Source organism: Seriola aureovittata, chromosome 4 (assembly GCF_021018895.1).
Source record: "Seriola aureovittata isolate HTS-2021-v1 ecotype China chromosome 4, ASM2101889v1, whole genome shotgun sequence".
NCBI lineage: Eukaryota > Metazoa > Chordata > Actinopteri > Carangiformes > Carangidae > Seriola > Seriola aureovittata.
The window spans coordinates 21,731,027-21,742,971 of NC_079367.1; the positions used below are offsets into that span (position 1 = coordinate 21,731,027).

The following is an 11,945-nucleotide window of genomic DNA, read 5'->3' on the forward strand; positions in this document are numbered from 1 at the left end:
AATGATATTTTCAGGTTTTAATCTTTTTAATGCTATTCTTCTACCAATCGTTGAATAACCCATCTTACTTATCTTACTATTTTAAGTTTCCTGTTTTGTCAATTGTGTTATTTTATTTTTGGTGTTATACTTGAACTGAAAACTAACTATTAGGATGGCTGTGTGTGTGGACTCCAAACTTGCTTACTGACAGTTAAGAGATGACATCTACTGCCTGTAGTCAGAGCACCGCAAACAGGATAAGCTGTTTGACAGCTTTGTCGCTGTAACTGCTGCCCAGGCAAAGTATATTTTGTAAATCCACTCTTGCTGTCATACATGGACATGATTTTTGGTATTTCAAACCACAAATATATCTTCTTATGGATATCAAGGATTCAATGAAAATACTGGAAAAGTGTAAAATATGGGACCTTTAAAAGGCTCTAGCAATCCCTGCAGTGGAAAGGTGGTGCTGTGTAGCAGTGCCTGCCTGGCAGAAACTGTGGTAGCCCTTTCTGGTCTTTAACCTTCATGGCAGGGGGACAGCTCAATGAGCATTGGATTCGTGGATCCAGAGGCTGCACTATAATAATACAAGCACACATGACAAATATGGAGCAAAAGAACATTTATTTTCAAGACAGTTGTCACTGTAGACAGTAAATGATTTTTAAACTAGTTTCAAATGTTAGTGTGATGACATGACATTTTGTATAGCAAAGACTCTTTTAACACATGATAAACAATGATTGTGGAAGGAGACTGTGTTGTTGAGTTTGATTTATTGTTAGCAAATGTACAGGGAATGGGATATCCTTCAGTGATATATAATCACACATGTTGTTTTAGTAGTGTAACATCATGACTTTTAATTTGTCAATCCAAATAAATCTGATCATTGTTTCTTGTACAAACCACAGAGAGCACAGCTTTTCAGTGCATGAAAAAACTTTTCATCCCTGAGGCCATAAATGAGAGGACTCAAACATCTCGGGGCAAGAATAAAAGTAATGTAATTAAAGTTTCTGACATTAATAAACAACATTAAATTAATCTGAAGCACAGCAGCTTCTATGAATGGGCACCACAGCTGGATGAGACAGAGGAGCAGCTGGAAAGCATGAAGAACCACTGTTCTGGGCCCTTTCTTTGTTGACTTTTTTTCCTCTCCTGATGCAGCTTTGGCCACTTTCATTATTTTAACATAAGAGAACACAATGGCGATACACATAATCAAGAAGTAAAATTGACTTATCGTTGACCTAAGATGACCCTGCCAGGTGTGAAAGATGAAGATTTCCACAGAGCATATTCTGCCCTGGGTGTAGAAGCTGTGGGTTGCAGATGCAAAGAAGATGGAGAGAACAACAATGCAGGGGACAGAGCTGAGACTGTGAATAATGAGGATGCAGTGCAGAGCGCTGCGTGTGGAGCACAGCTCTCCATGGCGCAGGGGCATGCAAATGGCCACGTAGCGCTCCAGGGTCATTGCTGTCAGAGTAACTGGTGTGACAAATGTGTATACAGACAAAACAATATAAATAATAAGGCAAAGCCACATTTGTATGGTGAAGTGAAAATAGCTCAAAATTAGCAGGATATCTGTCATAAATAAAAACAGACTGTCAGACAGTAGTGTGATAGCAAATAAGATGTAACGCATGGTTGTGTAGAAGAACTCCTTCATAAAGAAAATTGTGATCAGCAAAAAGTTGATGCAATGAAAAAGTGCAACAAAAACCTGAACTAAAATGACCCTATCATTGATCTTGTACACTGAAGAGTCATTGCCTGCCATAAAGCTCTCTGTTGTGACCAAATGTACAAAGGTTTTACACACTCATTTAAGTGGAAGCTTTGATTTTTCATTTGTGTAGTGACAAGCTCAGGTCAACAAATGAATGCAGAAGAACACAAAACTGTGTTGCCACTGTGAGAATGCTGTTTGAGTGACTGACATGAAATAATAAATGTGTTGTGCAGAAGGGACTGCTGTGGTGCTCAAAATTTAGTCAGTGGTCGGTGGTCAGGGGGAATCGGTTTTTAATGTGGATGGTCACATCTGGCCATACTATATCTGCTGAATAATGTCAGTACTGGGGCCTTCCAGAGTCTGTGCTGAAGAGTCAGTGTTTAGTAGGAGGACATATAGACTATAATGACATGATATGATTTGTTAATGAGTTTTCATGCTATAATAATCAACATACATGAAAGCAAAGACTTAAAGAATCCAGTCATCTCAATCAAACAGAGATGCAAGAATAGAAGAAAAGAGAGTATCCAGCCTCAGCTGGGGCTTAAATTGTGACTCTCACTCTTTTGCACTTTTTTGTTTATTGAACCATATAACAGATACAACAGGCAAATCAGACAAGTAACGGCAGATATAACAAAAATACAATTTTACAAAGGGGTGAGAGGTCATTAGAATGTGTGTGAGTGAAACATAAGAAAGAAAAATGGACATGACAAAGGAAAATTACAAAAAAAAAAAAAGATTAGCATTGCATCAACAACCCTACACAGAGAGGTCATTTACCATGTAGTTGAACGTAGCAACATTTCTGTAGCAATAGTAGAGCTCTAATTTGTCAAGTTAAAAAATCTTTCTTGTACACGCCACAGAGAGCGTAGTATTTCAGTGCAAGAAAAAACTTGTCATCCCTGAGGCCATAAATGAGAGGGCTCAGACATCTCGGAGCAAGATAAAAAGCAATGTAATTAAAGTACCTGACATTAATGTATAACATGAAATTAATCTGAAGTACAGCATTTTCTATGAATGGACACCACAGCTGCATAAGACAGAGCAGCAGCTGGAAAGCATGAAGAACCACTGTTCTGAGCCCTTTCATAGTTGACTTTTTATTCTCTCCTGATGCAGCTTTGGCCACTTTCATTATTTTAACATAGGAGAAAACAATGATTAAGCACATCATCAAGAAGTAGAACTGACTTATAGCTGACCTAAAATGAGCCTGCCAAGTGTAAAAGATGAACATCTCCACAGAGCATTCCTTGGATTGTTTGTAGAAGCTAAGAGAGGCTGATGCAAAGAAGGTGAGGAGAACAACAATGCAGGGCACAGAGCTGAGGCCGTGAATGATGAGGATGCAGTGCATAGTGCTGCGTGTGGAGCACAGCTCTCCGTGGCGCAGGGGCATGCAAATGGCCACATAGCGCTCGAGGGTCATCGCTGTCAGAGTAACTGGTGTGACAAAATTACACAGAGAGGACACGGTGAATAGAATAAGACACAACTGAATCTGAATAGTGACACGAAAATAGCTCAGGATGAGCATGAGATTTGTTGTAATTAAGATCAGACAATCAGACAATAATGTAATAGCAAATAAGACGTAGCGCATGGTTGTGTAGAAGAAATCCTTCATAAAAAAGATTGTGATCAGCAAAAGATTGATGCAAAGGAAAAGGGATACAAAAACCTGAACCAAAATGAGCCTGTAATTAACGCTTCGTAGTGAGGATTCCCCACCGGTCAGTGAGTTGTTGTTAGCCATATATCTCTCAGTCGTAACCAAATACACAAGGTTTTAAATTCTGATAACTGCCTTTCCTGTGGTGAATAGGTGAAGTCAGTTCAATGTGAAGGAACTCAAAGTAGCAACCACTAGAATTTGGGATTGAAAAAAAGCAAAAAAAACAACAAACATCAGTAGCAAATGACATAAAAGTAAAATAAATTTGACAGAAATTTATCAACGGGTCACAGGGTATAAGATCTTTCATTTTAGCAAACCATCCCTGTAGTAACGTGGAACTGTGGCCTACTGTTCCATTGACAAATGTCTTCTGCTGAGCTCTGTGCAGACTTTTGAGCAACAGCTCTGCATGAAGACTTTATAGGGGCAAATGTTACACAAGGGGAACATCAAATGAAGGTGTACTCACAGCAGTGTCATCATTGCCAACACGTGTCACAGGCTATAGTAACCATAGGTACATCATCATGTGCTGGAATGTGTCTCCTCCAAATACGTTTTCCCACATACAGTACATGCAATTTAACAGCTATAGACACCCTAACTGTACAGCTATGCGAGTAAGAGGGCACATTTTTGGCATGACTACCAGTATGTGATATTAAAACTCATACCTGTTTGCGTCTCCAGTATATATAAATAAATGCTACATTTTTGGTAAGTGTAATGCAGAAACTTCAAAAATATTCTTAGAAGCTTATTGATAATGTGCTCTTTGTATGTGGAGGTAGTCGTAGTAATACTGAACAGGAAAAATCACACGACACCAAACATTTAGAAATGCATTTGCATTAAAACAATGCAAAATTGGATGTGCATTTTTAAGTATCATGAGGTTATATATTCCCTGCAGATTTGACAATTTTTCATTTAGCTGCATGTGCAGGATTTTTTGATAAATCTCAAATCCTAAAGTGTGAATGAATGACTAGCGCTCTCCCCACCCCTACTGTTGAATTCCTGTAATCATTGCACTTTGAGGAAAATTACATAATTTTATTTTATCTTTACAACTTGGGTCTCATTTTTAGCAATGCTAGTAACATGGATCTTTTTTCAGCCTTTATACAACTATTTCTGTCACATGAGTGTAACGGTACAAATGTGAAACTGTCTGAAAATGCAATATTTCACACAATATTGCTTCAACCCCAGCTCCCTGCTATTCTCCTTTTTACTCTGAACTGTTCTGAACAGCTTTGCACAGTGTTTCCATTCTGATGTGTTCAGTCGACACATGTGCAAAGTTCTTGTCTTGCATATCAAATGGGATTAATACTGCTTTTTTTTTTTTTGGTAGAGATATATCGATACACTTTGTGTTTTACAGATATTATGTTTGACATCCTTTAAAGGCTTTATGTTTTATAGTATAGCAGATTGTTCCTTAATCCGTTCTCACAAATCAGTGAGTAAAGGAAAAAAATTGAGTTCACACAGTGTTTAACAGGGCAACGAACCCAAGAGGTTGTAAACAGGCTCCGAGTTTAGCCATATTTTCTCAGCCACTTGTCTAGAAATGAAAGTAAGAGTCTGTGAAGAACTTGTTTGAAAGTTTGCACAGCAGTGTTGAATCATATGTTTTTGTTTGGCAGTCGAATTTTAGGTTGTTGTCACAGTCTGGTCTGTGCCCACAGCAACCAGCAGCAGGTGAAACAGAGGTATCGTGAGGGAATACTTTACTGACGGTAGCAGCAGTCATGGTCTGTTTTTTTCCATGAGGATTTAGACTCCAAATAGAACAGCGATTCTAATGAGCTGTTCATGTTGCTATGCAAGTAAGGCAAATAAACTCCCATGAAACTCATTAAATTAATTGGCCCATTAATTATTTAAACTCTGTGAGTGAAGATGGATGACACAACAGTTTAAAAAAATAGTTGGGAAAACTATTGATTTGTCATCAAAAGTATCAACATGCTTGCATTGAATAAATTATTTTACACTGTAAATTGAAATCACACACAATTCTGCAACCAGAACCAAAACAACACATTATTTAAAAACATGTAACATATTCTTCCTTCCTGTAACCTATTTACCATAACTGCCCGACTATCAATTAAGATAGAGGAAGCCGTTGCATAATCTTTGATCCATGATATTTTTGGGTTTATAACAACAAACAGTGGCAGGATATGACCTGCATTAAAACATCAAATCCTGTGGTGGCCACCGGGCCTGTAGTCAAGTCCACCATGTACCTGCAACGTCCCCAGTTCACTGAGGGGACCTTGTCATATCCATGTCACACCTCTTTCTTGCCCCTCATGTTTCCTCTCAGTATCTCAACTGAAAACAATCAACTAATGGTATAAGCCAAAAAAAAAAATGAACAAACAAAATAAATTTAAAAAGTAAATGATTGTTTTATGTAATCATGTGGTCAAATGGATCAGAGGAGAGATCCACTAAGAAAAAATGGATTGTACAGTGATGTACTGTATATACTGGCCATGATGTGTTGTGTTTCAACCAGCCTCTGTACATAGCATTGTGGATTTGAATTAATTTCAACCACAACACCTAATTCATTTCAGTTTCCTCCTGTATAGATTTTTCCTCCAATATTAAAACACTCTCACAAATTGTGTCTCTTTTGCTTAGGATTGGCTTTGATACAGTGTGACACAGTGTGTACTCAAAAGGAGTCGTATACTAAGAAATAATAAGATGGATTCGACAAGAAAGATTCTATCATTTTATTTGTATAGACAAAGATGGTAGACAGAGTTAATCTAGCTAGTACAGAGAGCTTTTGGTGTTTAGGGATACAAAGCTCTGAATAATCATCGAGTATCAAAAGATGTCACATACAACAACTCTGACATTTTAAAGTCACATCCTTTGATGAATGTGCACCGGGATGCTCCATTTTCTAATTGAACCATACACATATGACAAACAAACCAAACAAACCATACAAGTAATATAAAAACAGGCCATGGCTGAATGACAAAAGTCTTGAAAATGAAAGGGTCCAGGTGATTAGGTTTGCCAAGGACTGAACAATAATTTAATATCATTTTAAACATAAATCAATCCAGAAAACTGCAGCAGGAAGTCATTCTCACATCCTGTAGATGAAGGTACAGGAGTTCTTCATGTGGTACAAACTGTATAGTGGATCATCAGCTGGCTCTTCAGATGTGGAGGACATGATGATATGATCCATGGATAGTAAAAATGTAGTGTTTAATGTTAAAACTGTATTTATCATAGATATGTATCACTTCATAACAGGAAATAGGGCACTGTGAGAAACTGAATTGGGGGCATATTCACTGATGACTTGATAATTGAATGTAAGAATTTCAATAAATAAGCTGCATTCATATGAAATAAACAGTAGTTTCTGTGGCAGAGTCACAGTTTTAATTTGTCAAATGATTTGTTCTTGCACAAGCCACAGAGAGCAACGTGTCTCAGTGCAAGAAAAAACTTTTCATCCCTGAGGCCATAAATGAGAGGACTGAGACACCTTGGAGCAAGATAAAAAGTAATGTAATTAAAGTACCTGATATTGATAAATAATACAACATTAATCTGAAACACAGCAGCTTCTATGAATGGGCACCACAGCTGGATGAGACAGAGGAGCAGCTGGAAAGAATGAAGAACCACTGTTCTGAGCCCTTTCTTTGTTGACTTTTTATTCTCTCCTGATGCAGCTTTGGCCACTTTCATTATTTTAATATAGGAGGACACAATAGTAATAAACATGATCAAGAAGTAAAACTGACTTATACCTGACCTAAGATGTTTGTGCCAAGTGTATAAAAGGAACGCCTCCACTGCACACACCATGTATTGTTTGTAAAAGCTCAGTGTGATAGATGCAAATAAGACTGAAAGAGTTACAGTGACTGGCACAGAGCTGAGGCCGTAAATGATGAGGATGCAGTGCAGGGTGCTGCGTGTGGAGCACAGCTCTCCATGGCGCAGGGGCATGCAAATGGCCACATAGCGCTCCAGTGTCATTGCTGTCAGAGTAACTGGTGTGACAAAAATACACAGAGAGGACACTGTGAATAGAATAAGACACAACTGCATCTGAATAGTGACACGAAAATAGCTCAGGATGAGCATGAGATTTGTTATAATTAAGATCAGACAATCAGACAGTAATGTATTAGCAAATAAGATGTATCGCATGGTCGTGTAGAAGAAATCCTTCATAAAAAAGGTTGTGATCAGCAAAAAGTTGATGCACAGGAAAACTGATACCAAAACCTGAACTAAAATTACCTGGTAATTGATCTTTCGCCTTAAGGATTCACTATCAACCAGTGAGTTGTTGTTAGCCATATCTGTCAACATGGCAACTAAATACAAAAAGCCCTCAGGCAGTGGCACAATTCATTTATCTCTGAAGAAAGATATAAAACATCATCATCATCATCATCATCTGAACTTCATTTGTCAAAATAATCAGAAAATACTCCAAACAGATGAAACAGGTGAAATTTATGCAGGTTCAAGAGCAGAAGATCAATCAGTTTACCGAAACCCTCCCACCACTGATACACATCATGGCTCACAGTTCCAGAGATGACTATCTTCTGCTGCGCTCTGTCCTCTGACAGCCACTTTATGCACAAGTCAAACACAAGGACAATGATACCAGCTTTCGCTCTGCACCACAATGTCATCATCACTATCCCCCACTTACATTGTATTCAATTAGTTACACTGTGTGCTAGACAATGTTTATGTTTGATATCAGTATTTGGGCTTAATTAGTTTTCAGCTACTGTGCAACACAATGACACTTAGTAAATTTATTTTAGTCATTTAGTCATTTATTACACTGACAACCCATACATACTTTTATATAATATAATTTTCAGCACAGAGGTATGATTGTATGCCTTTAATATCATATACCTAAGGACTCAAATACATCTTTGTGAGATTTTTGGCTTTGGCACTGCACTGTGGCAAAAGTCAAGCCATGTTGAACCTTTTCGCTGGATGACCCTGCTTTTTCTTTCATTTCTTTTCTTCTTTTTTTTTCCCGCAAGAGCCCTATGAATTAATACCACTGCTGTGCTGGCCAAGTGTTCTCATTAAAGTGAATAGGGATGCAGTGCTATTGTTGGTGTGAATTCAGCCTAAATGAAGCCGCTTGTTAAGCAGTGTTCTTATGTATAAGATCGCTGCTTCATCTTATGGAATCTCATGTATAATGTATGGAAGGTTTGGAAAGGGTGAAGTATAACTGACTCCTGAAATCCTACCAGTAGCTGCACACATGATACTTATTTGATGTGGCGACTCTAAAAATTGGACTCTATGCTACATTTTGAGAATACATGAGTTTATGTGTGTATTTGCATGTTTGCAGGACATAATGTCGTCATGCTGTCATCTGTGACTCTTTTACTTTGTTACTCTGTGGCTCTGTGACTCTTTTACTTTTACTATGACTCTGTTACTCTGTTACTATTGGTCTGTGACTCATCATTCTTGTAAACTCAAGAACAATTCATAGTATAAGCTTCATACTTGCACCAGTGTCTGTGTGTACAGCTTATACTCAATCACACACACAAGTCAGGAAAGATAATATATAATGTAAATGCCTAACTGTGTATTTATTTCTATAACATTGGGTTACACTTTGCTGGACAACTGTGTGTGGCCTGTGCAGTTAACAACTAACCTCTGATAGTTAACTTTCAGACACCATGAGGGATTATTACACTGATACTCTGAAGTATTGGCCTGTTTTTCATCATCATTACTTTTTTCCTAAAATGGAGATGATGATAATTAGCCAGTTATCCTGTGTATAATTATAAACTCTAGTGAAACTAATTAAGAGCAACGGTTGATGGCTTCATTAATTATTCAAAGAGTGTTCTGTTGATGTTGGCGCCCAGTGAATACACCTGTAATAGTTGGAAAACAAACAAAAAGAACGATTACAGAACTTTAAACAAAGTGTGTTTATTTAACAGGAAGTTGCAGACACCTATAGAAGAATACAAGTAGAATGCAGAGAAAATGTGAAAAGGGAATAAATATTCTTCATTGAACTTTTGCAAAAGCTTCATTAAAATCATGACATGAATTATTATTATCATTGTTATTTCAATGGCATAATAAAATACAGTAAATACATGATAGATCTATACACCAAAGCCCACAGGAAGCCAGTAATCTTGGATACTCAGCAAAAGGCCTCTTTCATCTTTCAAATACCACACTGCAATGTGGCTTATGGTTAATGCTTCTGTACTTCTGAGTGGGAAAACAAACCTGAAGGAAGCCACTAGGTGTCATTCAACACACGCACACACACACACACACACACACACACACACACACACCACACACACACACACACACACACACACACACACACACACACACAATACATTTACATTTTGGACTATAGAACCTTCCTATAGCAGATATCAGGTGTAGGAGAATGTGAACTGTTGTAAAATGTACTTTAGTTAGTTACTTTTATATAGTTATTCTAGTATTCTAGTGCCTTCAGTGTTTCATGTTGTCACTGTATGTTGCTTTGCCTCAGCTACACCTGGTGGTCAGTAGGTGTTTGAATGTATGTCCTGGGTGAAATCAAAACTTTAAGGTACTATATGTAAGAGTGTGGAGCAATTTACATGAATCAATTGCTTTTTAATTGCCAGTGTGTGAATGGAGGGTAATGTGACTTAAAAGATGAGACTTTCTCGGTTGCCTATAACAACCTGTGGACTGATTTCTTTGTAAAGGGCTCAGGCAGAATTTTCTGGGACTATCCAAAGGATGTGACATTTATGCTCACTCTTTAGTGCCTTGCTTCATTGTTTCTTTCCCTCTCATCTACAGCATTAACAGTCCTGAGTCTGCTATCGTCAATAAACGACCGGCTCCCAGCACAACACATACTCCAAAACAAACTCAACACACAGAAAAAAAAGTTTTACCAAGTGAAGCTTGTCCGGCCAAACAGGAATGTGAGAAAAATCTAGGATCAACAGCTGTTGATAACGATATTACACTTTATAAATCTATAAACACTTTATAAATCCTTTTTTTTTTTTTTTTAAACATAACTTTAGTCAAATTAATATATCAGACATAGTCAGACTTGCCTCCGCACATTGTTTTAGTGCTGTGACAGGGCTGGCGAGTCAAATAGTTTGACTATAGTTTGCAGTCAATAAGTCAAACTATAATAACAGTGTAACTATAGTTACCTCATCTATCAACATGATGCCGGTCAATCACAATCAGTCTTGTGTAGTTGGACTGGCCATCAAGACAACCTACAAATCCTGATGATGATGCCCAGGATGTTCGCTCATGCCTACCTATATGCACAACCCTGAGCAACAGGCCACTGACTGAAGTTCACTAATGACCGGTATTATTAATAACAAGGGTTTTCTGAATGTTACATATAGAACCTTTAATGATTTGGGTTCATTGTGTGTCTAGAAATCAATCAATTATCTTTCTGACTCACAGACACTTTCTGTCACAGGGATGATGTTATGGTTTCGAGTGATTACTTATGTGAGAAAAAAATTCTTTGTCCTTAGTAATTGAAAGCCAGAGTATGATGATCTTATTAGTCTCTCATGCAGCGTAACCCTAGATTTTGAATGAAGTACTGTTGTGGTAGTGAATAGGGGCAGTAGGTATAACAGACCGTACTACATTATATCAAGTATCACAAATAATGCTGAGGGTAAATCAGTCTTGAATCACGATTGAATTGCATCTTATCTTTCATTTCAAACTAACTAAAATCTCTAACAAGTCTCAAGATACTTTTCTCAGTAAAAGTACCAATACCATTCTGTAACATCCATCAACAACAACAACAACAACATCCATTACAAGGAGTCCTGCATTCAAATTCAGTGAAGGAAAATCTCCCATGTGACTGTTATAATATTATGTCATTAGATTATTATTATTATTCATTGAATAATGTATGAACAGCATTTTACTATTGTAGTTGGTTTTTGAAATCCATTTTAACAACAGATTTACAACTACTGATTATTTTCATTATGGATTAATCTGCTGATTATTTGATTGTTTTGATTGGTAAAATTCAGTGAATTCAGTGATTGATTCAATGATTCAATGATGCAATCCATTATCAAAACAGTTGCCATTAATTAACTGATCATGTCTACTCTTATATATTGTTTGCAATCAAACTTATAATAAAGCATCATAATTCATTAAATCTTTGTGTGTTTTGTCTGCAAAAATCTAAATTTATCAATTAATTGTAACAACGGCTGTTAATTAAATGGAGTGGAATAGAAATATAAAGTGGCATGAATAGAATATAGGATACTCAAGTTAAGTAAAAGAAGCTCAAATTAGTATCTAAGTGCTTGAGTGAATGAGAGAAAGGTGTAATGTCACCAGTTGTTGTTGTTGAGCACAGGATAATGTCGCTGTTTTCACCAGGAGAGGGCA

At 37.2% G+C, this 11,945-nt stretch overlaps 3 protein-coding genes across 3 annotated transcripts; all 3 read right to left on the bottom strand.

Moving 5' to 3' along the window:
- Positions 1 to 877: 877 nt before the first annotated feature.
- LOC130167789 (odorant receptor 131-2-like) lies at positions 878 to 1,780 on the bottom strand. Its single transcript, XM_056374282.1, has one exon. It carries the CDS (start codon positions 1,778 to 1,780, stop codon positions 878 to 880), a length of 903 nt encoding a protein of 300 aa, XP_056230257.1.
- Positions 1,781 to 2,381: 601 nt separating this feature from the next.
- LOC130168091 (odorant receptor 131-2-like) lies at positions 2,382 to 3,506 on the bottom strand. The gene has a single exon (XM_056374678.1). It carries the CDS (start codon positions 3,504 to 3,506, stop codon positions 2,577 to 2,579), a length of 930 nt encoding a protein of 309 aa, XP_056230653.1. The 3' UTR covers positions 2,382 to 2,576.
- A 3,348-nt stretch (positions 3,507 to 6,854) lies between these two features.
- LOC130167790 (odorant receptor 131-2-like) lies at positions 6,855 to 7,796 on the bottom strand. The gene has a single exon (XM_056374283.1). It carries the CDS (start codon positions 7,794 to 7,796, stop codon positions 6,855 to 6,857), a length of 942 nt encoding a protein of 313 aa, XP_056230258.1.
- Between the last annotated feature and the right edge of the window lie 4,149 nt (positions 7,797 to 11,945).